Consider the following 25,955-nt stretch of genomic DNA (forward strand, 5'->3'; position numbering starts at 1 on the left):
AGTTTTGACATGTAAATAAAGACATCTGAGGAGCACACAGGTTGGGAGCTGCTGTAACATTCTATCATAATTAGAAACATTTCAAGAGCTCTGTAATTTCCAATCAAAATTACAGTAATTTCTGATATACAAGCCATGATTCATGACAGAATTTTTACATTCCATGGGAGATTATAGTGGCCTGATGTATGACACACTGAGTACAGCACTAACATAAACAATTCAGTTTAATGTTTAAACAGCACTTGGTGTTTAGAATCCCACAATAAAAGAAACATATTATTGTTGAAATTATCACTTTGACAGTGATTGAAGGGTAGGCAGGCATGTGGCCTATAAAGCTGTAATTTTTACAGTCCACAGCTTGAGTTTAATCATTTTGATACAACATTTCCAAAATATCCCTTTAAATGCTCCTTACACCATATAACTTAAGAGATAACATCCTTTCTGCACAATGAAGTGAACTCCAAAATGTGAACAGCACAGAAGTCAAAAGTTAAAGCCTTGTTAAAAAGAAAACCAGCACTAAAATGCTGATGGCCCAAGCAATATTGGTCTGAGTTTCACTAGCTTTCCTTGGAAGATGCTAAATTTTTCTATGAAGTAATTTTAGAAAAGCAAAGAAGTAGTGATTAAGTGGATTTAACACTCACTCTAATATGAAAATTCAACATTGCAACCATTGGTGCCTTTGGATTGCTTTAAAGCATTTGAACCATAGTCTTTCCCATTTTCCTATATGTTTTTCCTTTACTTCTTGAGTACATACTCACTTAAATCAATGCTTTCACATACTCCAGTGATCTTTGTCAGAAGAGTTGTCATTTATGATAATCACACCCAATAAGTGCCTGCTGATTTCCCTCTTGCCACTAAACTTGACAGAAAATCTTCAGTTAAGGAAAACAGAATAGGAAACCACAAAACAAAGGTTTAAAACTGAATATGCAACATATATGTATGCACACAAGCAGGTAACCAAGCAAACAGTGTGTTCCACAAAAGTATACATTTTTCTCAGCTATAACTTAAGTAACCATAATTTTTTGGGGCAATTTCTCTTTTTTTTGTCTTGGTGGTTTTTTTGTTTTTTTTTTTTTGTTTTTTTTTTTTTTTTTTGACAGTCCACCTCTCATGCACACAGTCTCACCAGTGGGCCTGACTAAATATTTTTATGCAAAAAAAACAAGCACCCCAGGGTTCCCCATTGCAGCATACATCTTGAAAAACACCAAAGCATCGAGATGAATTTGGCAGCAATACTCAGATTTTGACCACAGCTTTTGCCACGTCCACACCAGCTAAGAACCAATGAACCTGATCCCTTCTGATCCACACCAAGACCCATGGGCGCACAGGGAAGGTGTCTGACTGGTGGGGAAAAGGGAGTGAGAGATCTCAGGAAGCTGCTTCTCTACCCTGCCTGGTCCAGGGCAACCAGAGATTACCTCCAGACTCAGCAAGGAGCTCTGAGTTGCTGTACTGGGCTGATACACTGACCCAGCTACCCATTTTAACGCACATAGAAACTGATGTGGGGGAATAATTGCACAGGACATGGAGCTCTTTGAGCCCTGGGAGTTTTACCTGGCTTTTGGTTGCCGCAACCTTCGCAAACAGTGCTTGGGACACCTTAGCTCTCTTCATTTCCTGCTGAATCTCATCATAAATGGAAGCATTAATGTTCATGGAATTGTTTTCTGGTTTTCCATTCCTCTCTGTAGCAATAGTAGCAGTTTTGACCTAGAAAATATGAGACATTTTTCATTATGAAAAAAGTTATTTTCTTCTCTTTCCCTCCCTAAGTAGCTCCCCTTTGCATTTTATTCCTTTATCCAATCTTTCTCTGATACTCTTTCAGAGTTTTACAGAATAAACATTATAAGTTATCTGTGGTTCAAGTAACTGGGAAACAGGAACATTCAGTGCATTATAACAGGTGATGCATCTGAAATATGAATAACCATTAACAGATCATTGCAAATTTCAATCTCATAAATTAGGTGGAAACCTGTCAGTCTTGTAGAGACTTGTGAATCCTTACATGATTTCTTTGCCCCACACAAATTAAATAAAAATTGTAACTGCAACACAAAACAATCTCTAATGAAATAGAAATCTGGTAGATATATCTTGATTCATGTCTTATGCCCAGTACACTCAAATGCATGATAATGTTAAAAAGTTGTGGCTTTAGATTGAATTTTTAAAAAATTATCTTATCAGTTTTTTTCTTAGGCTGTTTTTAAGAGACAGTTTAGAATAATGCGTACTTTAACCACTCCTTCATGAAACCAAGATAGGACTTTCTTAAAGCTACTGATTCTAGTTGTATTTCAGTTACATACATCAAATATTTATTCTTCTTGCAGTTCAGATTAAATAAACACCAAACATGTAAACAAGACAGAATGATTACAGTACCACCTTTATGCTGCATCTGCAGCATTAAGGAAAACAACAAAAAATACATCAGTAGCGACATGATGTGCAGGAGACTATCCTTTCCTTCATCCTCTGGAAATGATGGAAGTGATGTTTCAACACCAAGCATCATCCCACCAAGGTTAGACTGCAGTTTCTGCAATATCAGTTGAGAGGTACAAAAAATCAGCAGGTACTCATCTTATCCTACAATATTCTCAGTAGTTAAGGATAACGTCTGACTTTAGCAGTTAGTCTTGCAAGGATTGCTCAAGATTAGTGGACCTAATGGGCCACTAATCCTAAAGTGGATCAGAGGAAAGGAAAACTGGATTTCTGCCAAGAACCCACAAGGTGATGATGCAAACAAAATCAAACCTTAAGATTTCAATTCAAACCTACTGATTCATACTGAGGTTATTGAGAGCTGAATTAATTTAGTTATTCTGAAGTTATACTTCTAGTTCAAGACAGTCATTCAGCCTAATACTAAATCTAAAGCACAAAGCCTGGCACTTCCAGAAGGTGATTCAGTCTATTCTTAAGTACATGCCTAAACCCACACTTTCATTATCAGTTTGATCCAGTGCAAGTCAGCATCTTCCTGTGCTCTGAAGTCCCTTGAGGTTCAAAAGGAAATCATGACAACATGATAATTCATCTTCTAATCTCACTCTCTAAGAGCTTTCCTATGCCACAGGTCTCACGATATGGGAGTTGAAGGCTTTGGATGAGAGATGTACTTAGGAAAATCAGCAGCCCATTTTTTCCTAGAAATGCTATGCTCAATTTGTGGTAGCTACTATCCATAGTGCTTTTAATATAAAATAATCTAGCCCAGAAACTGGGAGTACATGCCACTTCTGCTGAGCCTGATTTGTCCATCAGGCTTTTCAGGAACTGCACTAACACACGTCCATTAACTAGATGGGGCAAAACTACAGCAAGAACAAGGTGTCAACGAGCACTTCCCCTTGCCCCCATTCTGGCAGGCATTAGCACTTTCTGGTATCTGAAAACAAGGGTTCTAAAACAGAAATGAAGAAAAATCCCAGAATGGGGCATACAGTTAATAATGTGATTTTTTTTCATCTGAAAACAATTAGTACTTCACAGCCATGCCCTTTTCTGCAGTGTGACATTTTACCAGCGACATTGCAGCAGAGGATGGCCAAGCCTGGACCAAAGGTTGCTCAGAAACATTTGAGGCACCTAGCAGCAGGCAGTGAGGAGCAGCACCATGAAACTCTTTCCTTCCCACTGCAGAGAAGGAAAAGGTATGCCTCACATCAGACAAATCAGTACAGGGCTGCAAGAACAGGTGCATTTCCTGAACATCATACAATGAAATCATTTGAAAATACTAAATCAGTGGTAATTTTATAACCTTTAAATAAGAAGGACTTGACAGAAGAAACTGACGATCGGTGGGGCTGTTAAATATACAACTGAAGACAGACTTATCTGTGTGATGTAAAAATCAGTCTAAGCTAAATTAGAGAATGAAAAAGTGATGTTTTTGTCAACATGCCTTCTTGAACCTTGGGTTTAAATTTTGGGAAACAAATTTCAGTCCTTCCCCCCAAAAATAATTTTAACTTGTAACTCATCTTTGAAGGACCCAAGGAGAAGATGAGAAGATTAAGTATTCAGTTAGCATACGTGTTTTGGGAAGGAAATACTTTGCTCTTGTGATCTTGATCAAAATGTGTCTCTTCTGCAAGCACACTGCCTTTTTGATTGCTACTGAGCTTCAAAAGACAGCTTCATGCTGTAGCAGTACTTCATAGATCACTTAACAGAGCTGTGAACACCCAGATCATCAAAAACCATCACACACCATGTTGTAGACATAATTTAAACTGTGCTACTCAGTCCACACTTTTCAATGTCCAATTTAATAAGGATATGCATTTAACCCAAGGGAATTACTGAAAATCCTCATTCTGGTTTGCAAATCACATCTGTCTTTATACAGGTACAATAAATTCAACAGCATCTAATATGTCACCAAAGTTAAAACAAACAAACAAATTCCTATTGCCTTCTGTTGATATTTAATTAGGGAACACTAATTGAATTCAGAAAACACTAATATCTGCATCAAAAAGCAGTATTAGCCCAAAGATCTTCTGGGGAATAAAGTCTTAAAGTTATAAAATGATAGGTTTGGGGATTACCAGGAGTTGTGGTTTGCAGTCATACCCTCTCCATCTCCAGTTCACTTCATTGGCCAAGTATAAAAATTCTTCTCCTGTTTCTTAATAATTTCTCTTCAAACATCAGGTGTAGACTCTGGCTGGTCTAGATGGACTATCGATATGGTCTGGTCTGATGAATTCCATGCAATAATGCCAATTAACCTCTTTGAGAATATCCATATGTAAAACTGTTTCATAATTTATATATAAGCAAGCATCTAGGCTGTCGTGTTGAATTTAGAACTGAGTTCAAGACAGAGGCTGTTTGAAGCTGGGTTGAAAAAACACCCTCCTCCTCAAAAAAACCCAACAGAAAACAAAAAAGCTCTCAACAGTGCAACTTCAGGACTTGGGTGAGGAGGTGGAAAAAGTATTCACTTGGAAGAGAAAAACAAAACAAAACATAATCTCCCATCTCATCTCATCCACACTTAAGCACAACCTCCCACCCCACCCACAGCTACAGCCACATTTTCTGTTTAAGAAAGAAATCATAGATCAGCTAATTTTTTTTTTGACAGTAACCAAATTTTGCAAATACTAACTCAAGAGGGAAGCATTATTTTACAAATGTAACACACTGAGAATCAGGAATTCATTTGGCCATCTTCCTATCACCAATCAATCTAGTCTTCTAAGAATACTTGAAAAAAAAAAAAAACCACCACATCCATCTCCTCCTGTCCTACCCAGATATATCTTCTCATCAAATAAGACTGATTACAACAGCAAGAAGTTCTGGATTAATTCAAATTTCCTAAAAAAAGGGTAAGTTGTCGTAGAAGGAATAACCAGTATGAAGAGGTTTTCACAAACATGGAAGCTCATTTCTTTCCCATTGAAACTGAAACAAAAAAATCTTATATAACACATTCTCATAAGCACTGTTTTAGCTTGGGAACAAAAACCTTCTTTAATCCTGGTTTAGCTTTTAATATTACATTGTACATTAAAATTCATAAAGTAGTTCATTCCAGGCAAAACAAACTACTTTTCAGTTCTGCTCTGCAAATAGCAGAGGAGGTACAATAAATGCTGTTGCTTTCAGAACAGCTTTTATCAGGACAAGGTTTACTACTCCATTATTACAGTGGCGCCTGGAAGTGCAGTTATAGTTAAGTGTCAGGGTTTCCATTAACTCTCCTCCATGGTGGTTTTTGTGGGGGTGGGAGGAGAGGATTGCATTTATTATTTTGTTCGTTTTACTTTCGTTAAAATGCAACTTGGCACAAAGATTATCAACCTAAATCTCAAATTTTGCCAACTTTAAAATTTTGCTGGTGGTGATATATGGCACATGCGCATGGGACTAGGACTGCACCATAAAGTTTCATGGAAGCTGGTGTTATACAGAGCTCACTGCAATGGAGACTCACTGGTCCTCAAACACCAACAAAGCAGTGCTCTCCTAGATACCAATCTTTAAAGAGTAACGTCTTATCTCTGAGACCCAACCCACGATTGTTTTAACATTAAGGAACTGTAATTTATCTGCAGTCAGAGAGAGGCCAGGATAGTATTTATGAGATGAAGGTTTTGGTCAATGAGTACCTAGAACCATGACTCATGCAAGATTTGTGGTTACTTCTTAAAACATTGCCTTCTTAAAACAATATTATTCTCTTGATATTACACGTACTCTATTTTTACACAAGATGTTGATGGGCCCCATGGGTAAACACAAATTTTCTTTGGGGAATATGGATAGCAAGAAAGATTTCTTCCTTGGTTCTGCTGAAATGGAGACTACTTGTCCTGAGAAAGAAGTGTTTATAACTGCAAGATGGCTAAACACCTTTAAGCAGAATATTTTGGAAAAGAAAATCTGTAACTTGGCCACCTGTCTCCATCCTCCCCCACAAACTGTACATCCCAAACTGCCCTGATGAGACATAAAGGCCATCCCTAGCACCTCAGCATCCTCTAAAATATCCCCAGATTCTCTCATTTCCTCATAGCATGCAATAGACTCTTGATCTAGGAATATCTCAAAAGAGCCTCTGTGGGGTGATCTGCAAGACTAAGGTGTTGAAGAGTGGGGGGAGAAATTATTACAAGAAATAGAACATGAAAGGACCTTTTCCCTTCCTTCTAGACTGCAGAGGTTAAACAATGTCTCCATGCAGTACCTACCTGATGGACATGCTAACACTTATAAACTCCAGTGCCCCAGGAAACAGCCTGACAGACAGGCTTCTGCCCCAGGGGTGGCAACTTGAGCAATACCCAAGGGAAAAATCCTTGTGTACACCGTCTCCTTGTGCTCGGTCCACAAGTGTGGAAGATAGTAGCAGACTTTTATAACTTGACCAGCTTAGAGGGCTATACACACATCCCAAAAGCTCATGCATTAGAGGCTAATGATTTCAATTAAAAAAAAAAAGAGTAAGATTTTGCATTTTGTTTAAGTCAGAGAGAAAGGGAGAAGTAAGTGGGACAGAGAACTTCTTAAACTATTTCAAAAATGAATTGGAAACAATCCAGACACATTAGCTCAAGTAGTAACTAGTGAGAATGCTGTAAAAAATGAGGTAAATTCAATACTGTTCCCTCTAACTCAGGCACCAGGGTTTATGCGTGATGAGTTCCTACTATCCAATCAGATCTCCAAGGTCGCACTTTCTTTTTTTGCATACAACAGAATGCAAAATTTACACAGAACAAGCTCAGCTGCTAAATGGTTAAGTCTGCTCTACTGTCTGGCCACCAGTTGGCAACAAAAAATGCAAAATAGATCCTTTTCAGGATGTTTATTTTCACATCCTTCCGAAACTGATAACTTGCAATTGCAAAATAAACCTTCATGTGTGGCATATTAGCTCCCATTTTTCATGGTTTCATAGTTTAATTGTTTCAAATGTTACACTGGTCTAAAGATTTAATATTAAATATGTTGGCTCTTGCGTAAATTCTGTTGTCAGGATAAACGGTCTGTTTTCTCTTTCAATGGTTATCCAAGAAGCTCATAGCCAAGCTGGAAAAATATTATGCTGTATTCCTGCAAAGTGATCTTTAAATAATTGCTTACAATAAATTCAGTAATAAGGATGATCATAGTTTTATTTCCATAATATCAAATATTCAATAAACTGTGGACATTTTGGGGGAGGTATCACAGTAGCAGTTTGCATTAAAAATTTTGCAGTATCCGGACTGTAACTGATTTCTGCTGTAATTCATAACGTCATACTTGCCAGTGTTACAACTAGGACAAATTCACTATTATTTCAAGCATCAAGTACTGTAGTTCTTACGAACACAAATATGTCAATTTTCAAACTTAGGACTCTGAACACTTAGCAGCAGGTGAAAAGTGGTTCAGATGTTTATGGTGGGGAATTCTAGAAACATATTAGGTCACAAAGAATCACAACTCAGAGGTTTCTACATTCTCAATCTATTCACTAGGGAAAATGTGTGTGTTTTGCTGAATGACAGAGAACAGCACAACAACTGGAAAAATAAGTGCTTTGTTCCGTAGACCTCAAGCACTAGTCTGTAAGGTTTCCTTGTAAACTTGCTTTCCTTTTGAAAAGGATTAAAACAAACGCATGCTGTTTCCACTTTGAACTGTCACAATTAGGTTAACTATACTCCTGACTCACACTAAAAAAATGAAATGTAATTATGAACAAGAGCACAGTAGAGACAGATAGATTCAGCCCCCCCTTTCCCACCAAATTTGGATTTACAGTATGTTTTGTCAGGTTAGAAAACCCCTAAGTCTCACTCTCTTTCTGGTTGCATGGGATTTATACAGTTTAAAGTGTGAATTAAAACCAGCACAAGGACTACCTCTGACTTGACATCCTTCAGGAAGGTCCTGTAATTAACTCTGTTCTTTAGCTGTGAAATTGCCCAAGACCACTTGAGACAGAATGAGACATTACCTTGGCAGAAAGAGATAAGTTAAGAAGGGGGTTAGCTTTGGCTCTGAATTACCTGGGCTGTGGGAGCAGGTACAGATATTAAAACAAACTCAAATGTTATTTTAAACACAGTTATCTCTATTTAACTATTTCCCACTAAAGCATTACTATGTAAATAGATTCTTGTCCTTTATCTTGAAGAATATCTGCAGTGGATTTTACAGACTAAACTCAGTTAATGATAACAAAACTACACCATTAATATAGTCTGTTTTTTCAGCTAAAAATTTCTTCTCTTGTGAAAAGTACTGCAGAAGGTCAAGGCAATCTTCTGTTGTCCCTCCTACGATTTTGTTATTCGTTACTTTAGTATGGTCCTTAGTATCCATTAGCTGAAAAAAAATTAGAAAAATACCCTCAAGAGGAATTTATAGCATCCTGAATGGGTATAGAACATAGTCACAGTCATAAGCCTATGACTGGTTTAAAAAAAACCTGCTGTTTTTGTCAAAAACTCACCCGTCACAAAATTCCCACAATCCCAAATCCTTGCTTTGTTTAGCAAAACTGGGCTGTGTATACAATATGGTTTGGTTTTTCCTTGCATAGGTACAGCCTTGAGCCACAGCAATGCAGAGTATTTCTGGAAATATACAGGTTTTGGAGTGAACCATGTTTCTTTGTGGAAATCCTGGGCATTCCTATGGCTCACATTCATCTTTCATGTACCTTAAAACAAGCATCAGAATTTCCTTGATCGACATAGGGACTGCACCATTGAATCTCTCCATCCCACTCTATCAAACTTTGCAATTTTTGAAGAATTAAATAAATCTTAGAGAAATCAAAAGTAGTTTCGTTTTAACAAATACTACATGAAGCTTTAATGAACATATCCAAATAATTCAGAAAGATGGATATAGCAAGCCTGTTATTTTATGCAGTTTTCAGTAAATCAAGTTGGTGAATGCATGCCCAGCACTTTGGGATGGGACGTTCTTTCCCCCATCACTTTAGTTTTACCTGATTGCCTGGAAGAATAATTTTTAAGGCACTACAAGGTACTCACACTTCTGCTTTCATTCCCTCTCAGTTTAATGGTTCAAATCCTCCAAAATCCCTATCTGAAGCTATAACATTAAGAACCTAAGAATTGTAAGAAAAGATGACAGCTAAAAACCATCATCTTCCATGCCCAGTAAAGCTTGTACCTCAATAAAGTGAGCAAAAAAATCTGTAGGAACCATAATGGATAGAATTTATCTTAAAATCAGAAAACAGGTAGTAATAAACTGCTACTATCATCCATTATATTTCTGAAATTAAATTTGCGATATGCACTGCAAGTAATGATTCTGCAAGCGTTTAAAACATGCGACCGCACAAGGTTTCTTCCTTTTCAGAAAGGTCTCACCCAGCGGGACAGTGAGAGAACACAACAAGCCAACCCCAAAGGCAGAGAGAGCAGTTTACTTGTGGAGGTCGGCTGGGCGGTGTGCTTATGAGAGGCGCCGGGCCCATCGCAGAGGCAGCATTCAAGCTCCTTTCCCTTTCGTCCTGGTAAATTCGATCTCGTTCTGCTTCTGGCAGCTGCAAGAAGTTCTGCATAGCCCGAAGGTTTACCAGCAAGGACTGCGAGGCAGTCTTGGGATCCTCTTCTTTTCGGAGGATTTCTGAGAGCAAGCCCTGTAGGGAAGGAAGAAAAAAAATAGGCTCGAAAGTTAGCCTAGGTGAGTGTCTGTAAAACTGTGCTCTGCAAAGCCAGCGCTCATCAGTCCTCATTCTTCTCACCACTGGGCTGGGAATGAGAACAAACAGCAAATGCACTATTCGCTCCACATAGGATTATATTAATGGCATTTTAGTAACAGAGAAGAAAGACTTGATTGTACCCTTAATTTTATTAAGCACCTGTTTTAAATACAACACAAACTGAATCTTCCTAATAAGTCTTCCTCCTTTTACTGGCTCAAATTGCCAAGATATCTTTCACAGTCCACAGACAATCATGAGATGTTAAAGATAAGTGAGATACACTGGAGGATTCTTAGGCTTCACAGGCAAAATGCATACCGAACCTTAAAAAAAGGTTTTCCACATTTCCAGCAACTTAAATAGATCTTTGAAAGGAAGTGATATTTCACAACTAATCTGAGACTATAAACTTGCAACTTTCCTAAAGTACTGCTTCACTGACTCTGGGCCATAATTTTTTTAAGTCAATATTTCTTTCTAAGAGTTGCATATTGGAGTTTAACAAGTGAGGAAATTCACTGGATGCCCTCATGTTCCTCCTTCTTGCACCTTCTTCTCTCGTCATCAGGACAACCCTAATCCTCAAACAGTCCAACGTCTGGGATATTTATATTTAATATCAACAGGTTCTTGACATCTCCTCTTCATGCCAGATTCTCCCCTTAAATATGTCAGGCATTCAAAATGCTCTACTGTCTTGGAGTAACAAGATGGTGATAAGAAAAGTAACGTCTGGAAAAGCAGATGTGAACTACTACTTAGAATAAATGTTGTTGCTGTGCTGAGAAAGAGAGAGGATTGGCATGGGAGGCTCTTACTGTATAACAAGGGAACAGACACGTGAATTTCAAGAAATAACATAACCCAATGTTTCTTTTCCTAAAGAACTGTTTTAAGTTATTCAGGATAATGGAGGGGCAAATAGAGAGAGGGAAGTAGACAATAAAAAAGCCAAAACCAAGACATGTAATACTGAATATATCTATTCCTAAGGGGGTATTCCTAAGAAAAATATGGCCAAGCAAATCTTTTTGGAAAGTCAGATGCCCACAGCAGCTGTGGGAGTTGTCACGTCTCAGAGGTTCTTACCATACCGGGCAAAACACTGTTAGGGAGGTGCTGCTGAAAAATCAGTGCTCTCAAGCAGCTGTGCTTAGGCAGGACCAGGGCTCACCCAGTGGGGGTGTGAGCCCTACACTTCCCTGTTGGGTGATGAGGACAGAGGTACCAACCACTACACCTCAGCCAGTGTGGTCCTGTCTGTGCCCGCACGCATAACAGGGAAATGGGATGGAAAAAACCAAACAATCTTTCCAGCATTAAGCATGAAAAATATTTCAGAGGAGGAGAATGAAAAAAAATAATCTTGGCGGATACTTTCTTACCACTTTTCTTGATCCCTCCTGTTTTCTGGTATCCAGGCAGAAATTACTCAGAAGGTAAATAAACAAGTTACTGGCAAAAGTGGCATTTAGGTGATGTTTTAAATTTTTTTCTTAATGGTTAGTCTAAGAATAAATTTACTTATTAGCAAACATGGAAAATAAATTTGTGTCTATAAGTTTTTTTTCTACTTTTAAGTACTCAAAACCACAGTTTCCAATGTTTGTTAATGGTAGGGTTACACAATCCACCTCAAGAGAAGGCAAAAAATGATTTTATTCTATGGGAGACAATACAAAGCTGTCTTCAGAGCACAGGATGTAGAGAACAGAATAGAAAGATTTAGGTTGGAAGGGACCTTTAAGATCATTGCATGCATCCATTACCCATGCACTGCCAAACCCACCACTAAACAATGTCCCCAAGGGCCACATTTATATGTCTTTTAAATACCTCCAGGGGTGGTGATTCCACTACTTCCCTGTCCACCTGTTCCAGTGCTGGACAACATTTTTGAAGAAGAAATTTTTCCTAATATCTAATCTAAACATCCCCTGACATAACCTGAGAACATTCTCTCTCACCCTGTTGCTTGTTACTTGCCAGAAGAGACCAAAGCCCACATCGTTCATCTTCTTATAGGTAGTTGTAATCCTGAGTAATTTCTGACTGTTTCTGTGATGGAGACACCTCTCCAAGAAAAAAACGAGCAAGAAAAACTAAACTCAATTGGACTGATCATTGTCAGGAGAGAAGACTCCTTACAAACAGTCACCCCACTATCAGCCACAGGAAATGTCCTTAAAAAATACTTTAGCCAATAATAGCAAATATTTGCTTTTATAAGCCTTAGCCACATAGTGGGCAGCTTAAAAAGGTAGAAAAGGTTGTTTTTCTTGTATAACTTTTCCCTCTTCAGTGAAATAAGTAAATAAAGAAAATGCTGTTGTTTTTTGGTTTTTTTTTTCTAACTTTTGCCTGCATTTCCACTGCTGTGGGACACCTCTTGATTAGAAATGCCACTAAATATTCATTCTCCTCTCTTCAATGTCATGACTCTGAGCTGGGAGCAGAGCAGAGGACACCGATGCAGAGAGGAGGGGAGATGACAGAGCACAGAAAAGGCAAGGGAGAGTTTGCTTCTAGGCTCTAAACCTAAAGGTCAGAATATGCGAGGAAAAACCATGAAAATGAAGTGTAGTACCAGGTGAAGGCAGTCTTAGAATGCGGTTTGCCTGCTTCACATATTACTTCATTGCTACTCCTTCAATTTTTGAGCACAAAACTTCAGCTAAAAGTTGTCAGACAGGATGTGCAATGTGAAAAATTCTAGAAAGAAAATACCGGCTCTCACACTCTGGCCTGTGCTGATGTACACAGATTAACTGTTCATTTTACCAGGCTTGAACTGGTTTTCCAGGATACTAGTCTTGGTGAGATCTCCTGATATTGTACCTCAAGCTGCATAAAAACTGAGCCTGTTTTGCAAAGAGATTATAAACACTGTTAGGCTCAGAGCCCTCCTCACTCTTCCTCCCTTGTACTCTTTTTGCACTGGAAATGTATTTTTAACATTCCAAGGTTGCATTGAAAAAAACCAAGTTTACATGTCATCACAAGTATAATTCATTACTAATGGCACAAAAATGTTCAATAAATAGTATCAAGGCTTTCAAAAGCTCATTACAAATTCTTTTAAAATGGAGATAAATTAAAGTGTCTGCCAATATGAACAAAAACGCTGCCTGTCTGGCCCCCAGTTTGTCTCCTTCTTGAACGTAATCACTGATTCAAATAGATATTTATCAGTGGTGATAGAACTTCAAAGTTTCCAGAAGAAACATGCAATTTGCCCAAACATTCCCAAACCATGCAGAACATCCCTGAACACTATCCCTCTTGGTTGCAGGGTGCTCCCATCCCATGTCCAGGTGGAAGATTATTCCCAAACTCCACCCCCCAAGCCTGGATCCTAGCCAAGTAAGTTATAAGCAGACACATTTATCTATGTCGCTTAGTAGCAAGAGGAGAGCTGTCATGATAGCGTAATAGCACCTTTTTACCTTTTATTCAATAGTGATATGGATAGTGTACTTTTTCTTAAATTACACTATCAAGAATTATATGAATACAGTGGCAATTTCTGTTATACTTAAGCAGGCAAATTTCTCTCTACCACATAATTTACAGAACTCAAATTCAATAAAACATTACATGATGGTCCATTACTGTTATCAATTTTGAATAATCCATCTTCATTTTTCATTTTACTGGAAAATAAAGTGTGCCAAAGACAAAGTGGAAGGAAAAAAAAAGTAGTGCCTGAGAAGGTAGTTTGTGTAAACTAAGGTTTTGTTTTACAATTACACAGAGCCGTTTAGTGCATCCAAGCATTCTCCTTCGAAATAGCCATTGCCCAGAATTAGCATGAGCTCAGTCCTAAATACACAGAAGTTTTCACATATGAGAAAAGGCATTATACATGAACGAAAGGCAGTATGTCCTGGCAGCTAATATTTTAAACAAGCATGGGGCACAAGTAGAAATGAGGGAGAGAGAAAAGTGAGAAACACTGAAAAATATTCAAAAACCAAAAAACATTGTCATTTGTGGAGAAAAATATCAAAATTCAGACATGGAAAAGGAGTAACAAGCACTCTTCCTTCTTTCATGAAGACAGAGCCATAAGGTCACTATAACAGCACCCAAGTCCCTGCAGCAAACCTCACAGCTGAAAGTGTACACAAACAGAAGCAGGCAGCCCCCAGTCCCAGTTCCAATCACAATCATGACTAACACAATTCCCTGCTTGCATAGTGTGGGCTCATCACCCTGCCATGCACCAGGTTAAGCTACATCTTCGAGTCAAATGTCAGAGTGGCTGTGGGAGCGCAAGCCCTTCGCTTCCTGACTCATGCTAACGTTTAAAAACACACAGCAGAAATGGGAGAGGAGTTTATTTATTTGTTTAGGGCTCTGAGGGTAGTTTAGCACAACAAATGTTGATTTCGGCTCTAAGAAAAAAACAGATTAGAGGAACTCCCAGTTTAACTTAACATTTGAAACAGCAGGCAGAGTCTCTCTACTGATGGGGGGGTGGTGGCACCACGCTTTGGGGTTTATGCCGATGCATCACCACTGTCACCCCATGGCTGCTTGGGGCTACCCAGGGCAGCAAACTGATCACAAATACCATTTTCTAGCCTGCAAACACAAGAAAATAATGAACTTCCTCTTTCAAAACAGTAGAGGTATCTGCACATTGCACTGACATCAGCAAAACCAAAATATTATGTTTATTAATTTGATGAACTGGCAACTGAAATATAAGCATCTCAATTTACCAAAATTATCCTGGCAGATTGGTAGTCACCTTTGGACACCTTGCTTGAGGTGAAACTCAGATCTGCCAGCACAAGCACTAACTCAACAAAGTTTTCCACAGTGCCCTGAAAGGAGGTGCTAACAGGATTCAACCTGTTTCTTTGCGTCCAGTGAGCTGGAATCACAACCACTGAAGGATAAGGAAAACTTCGGATCCCACTGTACTCTGAAGACTTCCTAGAAGGACCATAGGGAAATTCCTCCTACCAAAACTGCTTCTGCTCCCTGCGATAGTTGTCCTATTGTGCCTGTACAGATGTCAAGCTTCATTCAAGTTATAGATATCTGGACTTTGAGTAAAGGCACATTCCTGAGAATTCAGTTTTGAAATTACCATTTGGAACTTAAGGGTAGGGGGGAAATTATTCAAGAACACTTCAAAGTCACACTTTTTCTTAAGGACACACTTCTAAGGTATAGCTAAGGGGTTTTTTTTTTCCCTGCTCTATAGATAATTAGTAATAGTGAAAAAAGACACTCTAGTTTTCAGAAGTATTTCTGCTAAATCCTTGGATTGTGGAAAGACAGAAATATTTCTGCTTGACATTTTTGCAGCCAAATTAAAAAGTACTGAAAATTAGGATCAAATGTTGAATTACCACACTACACTGGTAGAAACTTCCCACCCAAAAACCACCACCAAATTCTGTATTGATATTGTGGAGCATAAGTCTGAAAAACAAAAGCGTCTTCAGCAAATTTCAAAGTCCATTTTATTGCCTAATCATTAAGTTAGATCACTCTTAATTTATAGATTGCTTCCTTCCTTAACTTCTACACTGAAAGTAAATCTCTCCCCTCATCTAAGACTGTATCTTGACACCAGGGTTTTCTTGCACAGAACTCCTAACTGATTTCAGTGAGTTCTTATGCCTTTAGAAACTGATGGCACGATATGGTCCCTGGAGACGGCTCAAATATGCTTATGACAGTTTCAAAAATGTCAGTGGTAAGCCTGAGTTAGCTTTCTATCTCAGAAAGCAGAACATGAATTTAAACAAGCATTTTCACTTTTATAGCCAAAAAAAACCCAAAAACCAAAACCAGAAAAACAACTTAGCATATTACATCACTATTAGAAAATAACTTCTCAACAGCATCAGTTATTAAAGCACTACCCTAATTTTAACTCAATATGATGTATCCTTGAATAAGCTGTGAAGAATTCAGAAATACAGCGAGCAGAAATTTTAACAGTTTTCATGTAAGAATTGCTGGTACCTGTGTTTACCCTTGGATATTAGCTGTCACTGTGGGTAAAATTAACAATTTCCAGGTTTGCAAACGTGAAATGAGACCTCAAAAAACTCCTCTGTATTTCAGCGGGGCTTTGCTTCATACAAAACGTATGCTGAGATATTTCTTGGTAAAACTGAGACTGACATTCTTTAGGTTCCTAGTATTTTTCCTTTTAGCTCCTTATGTTTGCCACAAAACATAACAAATACTGCAAATACTAATTTGATTAGCAAAACAATTTGTAGGATGTAGGAATACTACTCTGTGTTCTTTCAAATAGATTTGGTTGAAAATTGTAAAAATATACATAGTATTTCATATCTCTTTAGGGGAATTGTTTTCAGTGTTCATTTTGGAGTTTCCTTCCAGTTCTGGGTCACTCTCAAAACTTTTTACCAAGCTGGTTAACCACAAAGTCTGGGGAAGAATAACATTTATAGTAAGAAAAACACATAGTAATACATATTTTAATATATATTTAGTATAATAATACTAATATTAAAGAATCAGTATTTGCACTAGAAATCTTGTTCTACAGTTGCATTCATCACATCAAAAAGGCATTTTCTCCTACTCTGTCATATAAATTCAGTGTCCAGTCAGAACCAATCATCCTCGTATTTCAGGTAACAAATACTGCTTACATACAAAGGACATGCCAAAAGCTGTATGCAAAATTAGATGATAAAAAATGGCCACTTTAGAGGGGCAAAGTTTAGACAAATCAATGTGCTTTTAGGCAAACCTGAGAAAGAAGTAAATATAAAATAAATTTTATTTTCTGAATTAGTTACTTGGCTTTTTGTCCAGGTAAGATGGCAGCTTCAAACCACTGTAATACAAAGCTACTACTATTACTTCAATACTTTGGAGTATTAATTATTACATTTTTAAACACTGTATTAAACAAAACTCACTTATTTGTAAATATAACAACTGACACTGCCTGGACCTAACTTAATGTAAATGATCCCTGCATGAGTTCATGTAACCCATGAAATTTGCTATGAAATGCCCAGATCTTGAAAACCTCCTCTGCTGTACAGAGGAAAGACACTCACACACAGAGTCCTACAGACTCTTTTAGCTAAAGGAGAATGTAAAATATTGTAAGGCAATAGTAATTCAGAACAATTATAACTGACATGCTGATTCAAACCTGCTACCAGAGCATTTGAAACAGAATTTTTTATTCTCTAACAAAAATATTTCAAGAGAAGCTAAAATTATGATCTTTTTTGTTATACTATAATCTACAATGGACAAATTGTTCCCTAAGTATGTGTTTTCATTTAAAAATGTGGAACCCAAAGCAAATTTACCTATGTCTTTTTAAAATATTTCTCATTTTAGAAAGTCCTATTAAAAATATTTTATTTTGTGTTACAACAAAAATTTTGAGATCTTTTTATTTGTGTCCAATATACTGACATTTCTTCCATAATTTCTGCTTGATTAAATTCCATGCAACATGGCATTAAGTTAAATTCATAGAGCAGAATAAATTATAACAGGGTTAGCTTCTAAAACAGGTGTAAAAAATAACACATTTTAGTGTTACTTATCAGCTTTGCTAGGGTTGGTTTTTTCTGCATTGAAGAGCTGAAGTATATGTTCTGACGTGGACACCGGCAAGTTCAACAACTACTGTTTTTCCAACAAACTACAAAAATACAAGAAGAGAGTAGATGATCTAGAGATAAAGCTTTTCTTTTTTAATCTTTTCATAAGCCTGAAAAGATGTTATTAGGACTTTCATTGGAAAATAATTTAAAAAAAATGCAAGTGGATGGATAAAAGACTATCTCCAGTACACCTATGAAAGAAGACAGGTTGTTTAGTGTGTGGAGGTGGTCAGAGCAGGTACAACTCTACAACACAAAAGGCAATCTGTTGGGTGACTTGGTGAATGTTTCTGCATTGAGCTGTTCATTTCCTTTACCAGGAAATTCAGCTATTCACAAACCATCACAACTGGAGAAGAACCATGCTTCCTGTAAGAACAGCAGATATTTCCATCGGTAATGTATCAACATGGACAGTGATCCTGCAAGGAAGCATGGTTCCTTCAGAGGAGCTAAGTGACGACGTAGAAATGAGAAGATGGAAGATGGCAATTCAAATTAGTAATAGAAAGAAGGGACTCAGACTTTAAAAAAAATAGAAAAAAGAGGACTGACCTGAGTTCTGTTAAAAGCCACACGTGCAAATACTGCCTGTGAGATTCCTGCTCGTTTCAATTCATCACGGACCCACTGGTAGATTTCGGAAGACACCTCTGTGTTCGTTGAGACCTGCTGCTCCAACGGCTTGTTCATGGATCTACTGACAGGAGGAGGGTGGTTCAAGTACTGTTGGTTTAAGGACTGCTGGGCTAGAAGTCTGTTCACTGCATACTGCTGGTTCAGCAACTGGGCCATTACCAGCTGCTGATTTACCAGCTGAGGGCTAATGGGAGTAGATACAAGTCCAGGGTGCAGGTTTGGAAGTGGGGTCCGAACTGATGGTTGACTACCATGAGAAAGCTGAACAGGAGATGGAGGCTGTTCGGCTGTGTTCCCTGGGACTGGCTGCTGACCGAAGTTGACATGGTTGGCACCTTGCTGGGATAGTTCAGAAAGGCTATCCATCTCAACTACAGCAGAAAAGAAACATTGAAAAGGCCAACATCAGACTGAAAATCACAAACTTGACTGTCCTCACAAGACATGCTAATAAAAATAAACAAATGTAAAATGGTGCAATGCAACCCAACCATGAGCAGGTTGATGCATCCCACAGTGACAGACAAAGGCGATTTCAGACAAAGCAGTAACCAACTAGAGATGGGGCAAAGACAAGAGACAAAAACCAAATCTGTGCTGCAGATGATGCAGGTGAAACAGCAAGTGCATCTGTGCAAAGGCTAAGGAGGGTTGTTGTGGGAAAACATGTCCCAGCCAGGGAGAGAGAAGCCCCTGGTGGCTGGTTTTGCTCCTCCCATGTGGTCTCTGCCATGACATCTGCAGTTCCCAGCCACTAGAAATCCGTAATAAGCAGGGTGAGGTGCAGACCTCCCCATGCTCTGCTAATTTCTAGATGCTGCATCAATTGTATGGGACTGCTAGGAACTAGTATAATTTATGTAAATTACACAGATGGGCTGCTTTATCTTGCAACCATGTATGCATGGTTTTTTTCAGTGACTTGCAACATGGTTGAATTTTTTTCTTATATTAACTCATCTGTCTTTGACACACCCTCCTTTTTAAATAACAGCACAGTTTTTTAAACTACAAGAGTTCTTACAGTTTCCCTCTTGTGCACGATTAAACAATATAAAATAACTCTAGGTTGATATAAAAGAGTGTCCTTTTTATCAGCATTTGTCACTTTTTTTTTATTCTAAAGCTTTAGCAGCTCTGGTCTGAAAATAGCCTTAAGAAAATAAGATTTATTTAAAAATCAAAAGTCCAGTATTTTCACAAAAGTGTTGCAGCAATTTTTTTTCTTATACTAGTAAGGCTTTTTTTTAAGGCAATGTCTGAGCTTTTCACAGTAATTATGATCTTCACTAACAGTCATCAGTGCAAGGCCACCCTTTCCTCCACAAGGATCGAAGCTGGATGAAGAAATCGAAGAAGCATGCTCATCTTCCTCCCCTGTCTTATCACTGCTAAATAGGAAACAAGTCAGTTGTTCTGCAGAGAGTTCTGGTGTCCATAGCCTGGATCAATACCCAAGCAGAGGCCCTGCTACTGCTCGTACAGGTGGCTTTGGGGGCAATGTTGCCTTTTCTGCCAGCATTAGTTTACACAAGAATACACAAACATACATTTTCTATTCACTGGCTTCACTGACTCCAAGTGAAAGGAAGATGAACCTATCTTGGGAGACCCTATAAGTAAAATTTTGCATGGGTTGCCCCATGCAGGAGCACTGCTGCAAAAGACGTGAGGGAGGCTGCTGTGGAAAGGTCACTCTCCCCATATGGTCACTCTGCTGCTTCACACATGGACCACCTGAAACCAAGTGAAGTCTTACCACTAAATTTGGTGGTCTCAGAAGAAGGGTTCTGTGTTGCACAGAAGGTACAAAGTAGATTAAGGAAAGAAGCTGCCTTTTTTCACTCAGGGAAAGTAGAGATCAACCCAAGTGGGCCATTCACTCGGAACAGTAATTCAAGCAATTATCACAAAAGTGATGCATTGTCTTCATTACAGCCTTAAGCTATAAAAGGCAAGGAACCTGTTTTGGTAGATGAATGATTTTGCTTCAGATACTGAAAGCTAAGTCAAGCTCAAAATTCAATCCAAATTGAGGTCCTATTTCTCCATTCTCTTGAAATCTACGTAGAAATTTTCTGACATAAAGTGTTCAAAATTATGTGAACAGGTTTAAGAAAGATAAAAGGCATCACAGAATCCATAGATTTTTTTTCTCCAACAATTTACTTGTGCTTACTACAAGAAGCAAACAATTGTCACAACAAGTATTTGTTAAAATTAATTGAAATTAGGGTCCCAAGGTTAGAGAAAGATATGAATTTATAAAATTACAGCATTTTTTCTGGAAGGTAGTGATAGCTGTAGAAGCCTGTTTCTTTAAATATACATTAGCCAGAGTGAGAAAAAATACATACATTAAAAAATCAGTTCGTCACATTTCCAGGAACAGGTTTTCTAAACAATTATTCTGGGTGGTAGAAGATCTCTAGATTTACAGAATGACAGCTTTACATCTCTGGCAACCCAAGTCAGCTTGGCTGTTTCAATAGCAAATATTTATTTAAATGAATTCTTTCACTATATATGTACTTTCTACATCTACTCATCAAAAGCATCCTAAACTTATCATGAAGGGAACTGGCTTCTTATATGACTGTGACAGACCTCAATGTGACACATAATGGTATGTAACCACCATCAAGGCAATTTTTTTTTTTTGCTTACCCATCATATCTTTTGCCTTCTTGAAATGTTTATACCACCTTCCAAATTCCTGACATTTTGCTGCTGAGACATTTGCATAGTAAGTGCTGTTCACAATGGAAGAAATCATACTCTGTGTGAAAAGGGGAGAAGAAAAAAAAACCTGTAATACAGAGCAGTACAAGTCAAAGCACAAATTATTTCAATTGTTGAACCATTATATTTTTAAAGTTTGAGAACCATATTGCATTTTAAATCCTATCATCCAAAGCCTTTTAAAAACTCATTAATTGAGGATGAAAACAAACCAAGGTATATTGTAAATGGGAACAAAAATAGCAGATGTACTAAGGGAAGAACAAAGTTATCGACCAAGAAACATCATGCAATGGGATGGGCTCTGAACAGAAGATGCTAAGCTTGAAAGTGAAGTTTTTTCATCCTATTTCTGCTTTTAAATTTGATTGACCCTTCACATACCCACACAGGCATACAACTCCTACAGTGCCTTTACAAATGCAAGCAGTGAGCCATATTATCCACATCGAGTTCCTCTGTGCCTCTTATCCCAGAGAAAACCCCAAAAAAATCATAGATAAAACTTTATCTGAATGACCGATGAACAGGATAAAATATGAGGTTTAGAGCAAAATAAAATACATATCTAATAACACAAAATGAACCCAGCCTTGTTTTTCCTAAACAGGGTATTTTAAGTGATTTGCAAAAACAGGCTTATGAAAAGCTTATTGTCATGTCTAATTCTGTAACTGAATATTAGCTGTAAAATAGACCAAAGGAAAATCGAGATGATTTTTTTTCTCAAAGGTTCTCGAGATATCAGATAGCTATAGTGAGAAATTTACCTTCTGCTCAGTTATGACCAATTTTAAAATAGTGGAATTTACAATGCATAAAACTTTCAGTTCCAGTACATTCTTTTACAAATCAATTAAAACTAAGCCTTGCAAAATGAGATAATGCTCCAATTTGAAAATTATACTCAGTGTATGATGTATAAACAAGAAAATTAGCAAATATAATTTCAACAGACTGAACTTTGCCACCCTTTAAATTTCTATGTGGAAAGTAGTTACTTTTGGCTTGACTACAAGAATTGTCCAGTGTATCAAAACAGCAATGACAGTCAAGAAGACAAAGCTTTGATTATTACATTTCTTCACTATTCAGCATGTAACATTTAGATATATTTGTGCTGTCTTAAGAATCATTTAGAGCATCAACCCTTTGTTACACCAACTACAGTAGCCACTGGAAGGAAGGGTCTGGACTAAAAATACAATAAATATTACTGCAAGTCTTCTTTTAAAAGCCTAGTTCAGTTTCTGACTAAACATACCTCCATTATTGATCTTAGTGAAGTTCATTATAACCATTTTCTAAGGTTTTACTCAGTAGCAAGCTGTTTGTGGAGGCTCAGAACTGCTAGAGTGAGGCAGCATTATTTATGCCAAATGTGGATATTCCCTACTCACCAGGTAGGTATTTTAATGTTTCTCCAAATCACCCAAATTCTTGCCATTTTTGAAACTAGCTAGAAGCCTTGTGTCAGTGGTATAAAAGGAGAGTGAAATTTTTATAGACTACCATAAGTCTAGCCTGAATGACCAGAACCAAGTTCAGTTGAATCCAATTTCAACTTCCAGTATAGCAGCAGTATACTTAATGTCTAACATGTACAAAATTATTTTTTGAGCCCTTTTGTAGATTAAACCATTTTAAACATGGGCACATGGTACATAAGGCATGATTTTAAAAGTTCTATGGATCTGAACTGGCAAATTACATGACTGCACAGACTACTTGCAGAAACTGCAGATCTGTATGTGCAAAAGGGGGAACTGCACCTGTCAGAGGTCATCATCAGGCTCATGTGTATTTTGTGCATGTCATTTAGACTCAAGGTGGGGTTTCTCTTACTTTGCCCCTTTCAGATGTGTTCTCCTGACCAATTAACTTAGAGTATGAAAACACGTATATTAATTTTAGTAAATTACCTATTATTGAAGATTTTTGTCTAAGATTTCCTAGTGCTCCCTTCCATGTCATTTTACAAAAACTATACACAAATGACATAGCAGTTTGCAACACATCCCCTGCTTCTTCAGGAATAAATTTAATGCAGTTACTTTACAACCAAATAGGGTACTGGTCCGTTTAAGAAACACTGCTGGGAATTTTAGCTTTTCTGACACAATGTGAATTTTGAGCTTTGATGGCTAACACTGCAATGTTACTCCTGCTCTTCAAAGTAGATTTAAAAAAAAAAAAAAAAAAGACAGACATTATAAACACATTTAAAAATGAAAATTATCCTGCATTTTCTTTGAGAACACTTCATGCAAACATTCAAGTGATATTACCTACGCTAAGAATCCTCATCAGGAGGAATCAATGATTTATTTACTAATTCACTGAAGGCAAAATTTTACAAGCCAGATAAAATATTATTACCTTGTTAACTCAGAAAATATCTTGACAACACTGAATTTCATTGTTTCTATGTGTTATTTATTATCATCAAACGTGCAGCCACATCAGTGCAGAGAGATGAACTTGGCAATAGAAGTTTCCTATTGCTACAGAATTCCTGCACATTTTAATGCCAATCTATACATATAAATGTCTGGTATGCTTATGGCCTAAAACTTAAGATTAACCCCATGAGTCAGTGCTCTTCAGAGATTCACTATCTAAACTGAAGGCAAACTGAAGCTTTTCATATTACCTGGGTCATTACACTTGAGGAGTTACCCATGTCTTGAATTATCAATAATCAAAATTATTGTATTTGAAGCACATCACATCCTGGTACTACTGCACATATCCTCCTTATCTGTGAGGCACAGAGGCAGATGCCTTCCACACACAAGGATGAATATAAATATATCATAAAAATATTCAAATGCATCACATGCATCACTCATAATCAGATTTCTTTTTCACATGTGTGCAAAGAAAATTGAGAGAATGTAAAAACTGGCCACAGATATGCAATCTTATCTCCCTGTAGTTTATCCATGAAAGTAAGTGGTGAGCCTTCAAGATCTCAAATTTCCCTCTTTCCCCTGTCCCATGTTTCCCTCCCCCCAACCACATCACTTGCAGTCGTGTTCTGAGAATCGGGAGATCTCATCTGAAATGGTGCCACCTTCACAGAAATCCCACTATTCTGGAATGATACCATCTGCTGCAGCCCAAGTGCTCTTTTTTTAGCCAAATAAGTTAATTATAATTAGGCATCCAACAACTGTGTGAAGGTAGGGGTAGAATTTGTTCTGAGGTTCAGCTGAGGTTCACCCAGCGTAGATTGAACCAAATCCCATTTTCTCTGGAAGATTAAATACCAGAGATTAAATACCAGACACCATCTTTTTCTCAAAGAAGTTGGGGAACTCCCTAGGGAAATATCATAGATCTCAAGCAGGAATCGTTTCATATGCCCATCAAACAAAACCCAGTAAAATGGTAGCATCAGACACCTTTTGTTTTGTGCCAGAATCTAACGCAAGGTGCATCCTGCAAGATACGGGAAGGACTCGAGCCTTTCATGCCGGCTCATTGCTGCAGCCACTGCTGCAGGTGCTTCAAGGGAGGCACTTCTGAGTCATTGCCTCTAACACTGCTCTTCAACCAGGTGAAGTGTTGCTCGATAATCGCTAAAAGTATACTGTTGTCCTTTTTGCAAAACAACAAAAACAATGTTAATCAGGTTAATTCAATCATCTAAACCAAAACTGCTCATGCTTTTCTGCCAAATCAACCAACCACAGCAAAATCTGTTATCAGTGATTGCTCAGCTTCCAGTCAAAAAAGCTTTTAACCCCCACAGTCCCAAAACTTCCCCTAAATAACCTTAAAATTATATTTATATGGGCGGAATAAGGTTGTTTTCATGTCTCATGAAGGGGTACTTGGGCAGCAGTATTTACACAGAGCAAATACATGCTAACAGACTTAGCAGGGAGTTACAGACACAGTAGCTTCCTAGAACAACTCAGCTGAATTAGATATCAGGGATTCCTTTGCAAATTAAACATTTTTCTCAAAAGAAGCACTGTAACCAAAACTTATTTAGGCCTTCCAGGTTGTTTAACTAGGAAAAAAAATCTGAGCTTTCTTGCAACTCATTCATTGGTGTTTAAAGCTTCAAGCCTGCTCAGTGGAAGGGGCAAGGGCTGCAACAACTTATTTACACAATTATCTAAATACGATTAAACAGCTGATGGACAAATATTAAACTGGAAAATGTATAGTCATTTCAGCTTAATGTAATCCCCTTTCTGTAAACACCCAAGACGATTTTTTTTCAACCAGAACAGTCCTGACATCTCATAAGCCTAAGGGTGAATAGCAAGAGATTGTTTTTGATAGTTATAAATATTCAAAAGACATGCAGACCATCTGCTTTCATAATACAGGTAAAGCAAGACTGAAATGGTGACTGCTGTATAAAAATGGTTCTTTTAACAAAGTCTTCCTCTCCTCGAAAACTATAAAGACAGATGTCAAAAACTGTTTACACAGGGTAATCAGGAGCGTGCAAAATGTAATATTCCTTTTACACACAGTGCTTGCTAAAGAGATTTTTTTTTCTTTTTCTTCCCATCTGTGTGTTGCAACACATTTCTACAAGTTAAAAACATTTTTTCAAACAGAGATCTCATGAATACCCAAAAACATGCTATCTGGTTTCTGAATGCTAATTAATTTCAACTAAGGAATCTGATTTTTTTTTTTTTTTCTGTAGAAAGGAATGCATGCTT

General features: G+C 37.7%; 1 protein-coding gene across 7 annotated transcripts in view; it reads right to left on the reverse strand.

Annotated features, from left to right (window-relative positions):
* SATB1 (SATB homeobox 1) overlaps positions 1-25,955 on the reverse strand; it is a 91,688-nt gene that overhangs the window by 25,102 nt on the left and 40,631 nt on the right. For all 7 annotated transcript variants that reach the window (XM_033060121.2, XM_033060139.2, XM_033060110.2 and 4 more), the window contains 4 exons: positions 21,190-21,301; positions 18,439-18,893; positions 9,971-10,183; positions 1,591-1,746 (listed from right to left, as the gene is read on the reverse strand). In XM_033060121.2, coding sequence (XP_032916012.1) covers positions 1,591-1,746; positions 9,971-10,183; positions 18,439-18,893; positions 21,190-21,301 — 936 coding nt within the window. The remainder of the gene's footprint in view (positions 1-1,590; positions 1,747-9,970; positions 10,184-18,438; positions 18,894-21,189; positions 21,302-25,955) is intronic.

The sequence above is a fragment of the Catharus ustulatus genome, chromosome 1 (assembly GCF_009819885.2).
Source record: "Catharus ustulatus isolate bCatUst1 chromosome 1, bCatUst1.pri.v2, whole genome shotgun sequence".
NCBI lineage: Eukaryota > Metazoa > Chordata > Aves > Passeriformes > Turdidae > Catharus > Catharus ustulatus.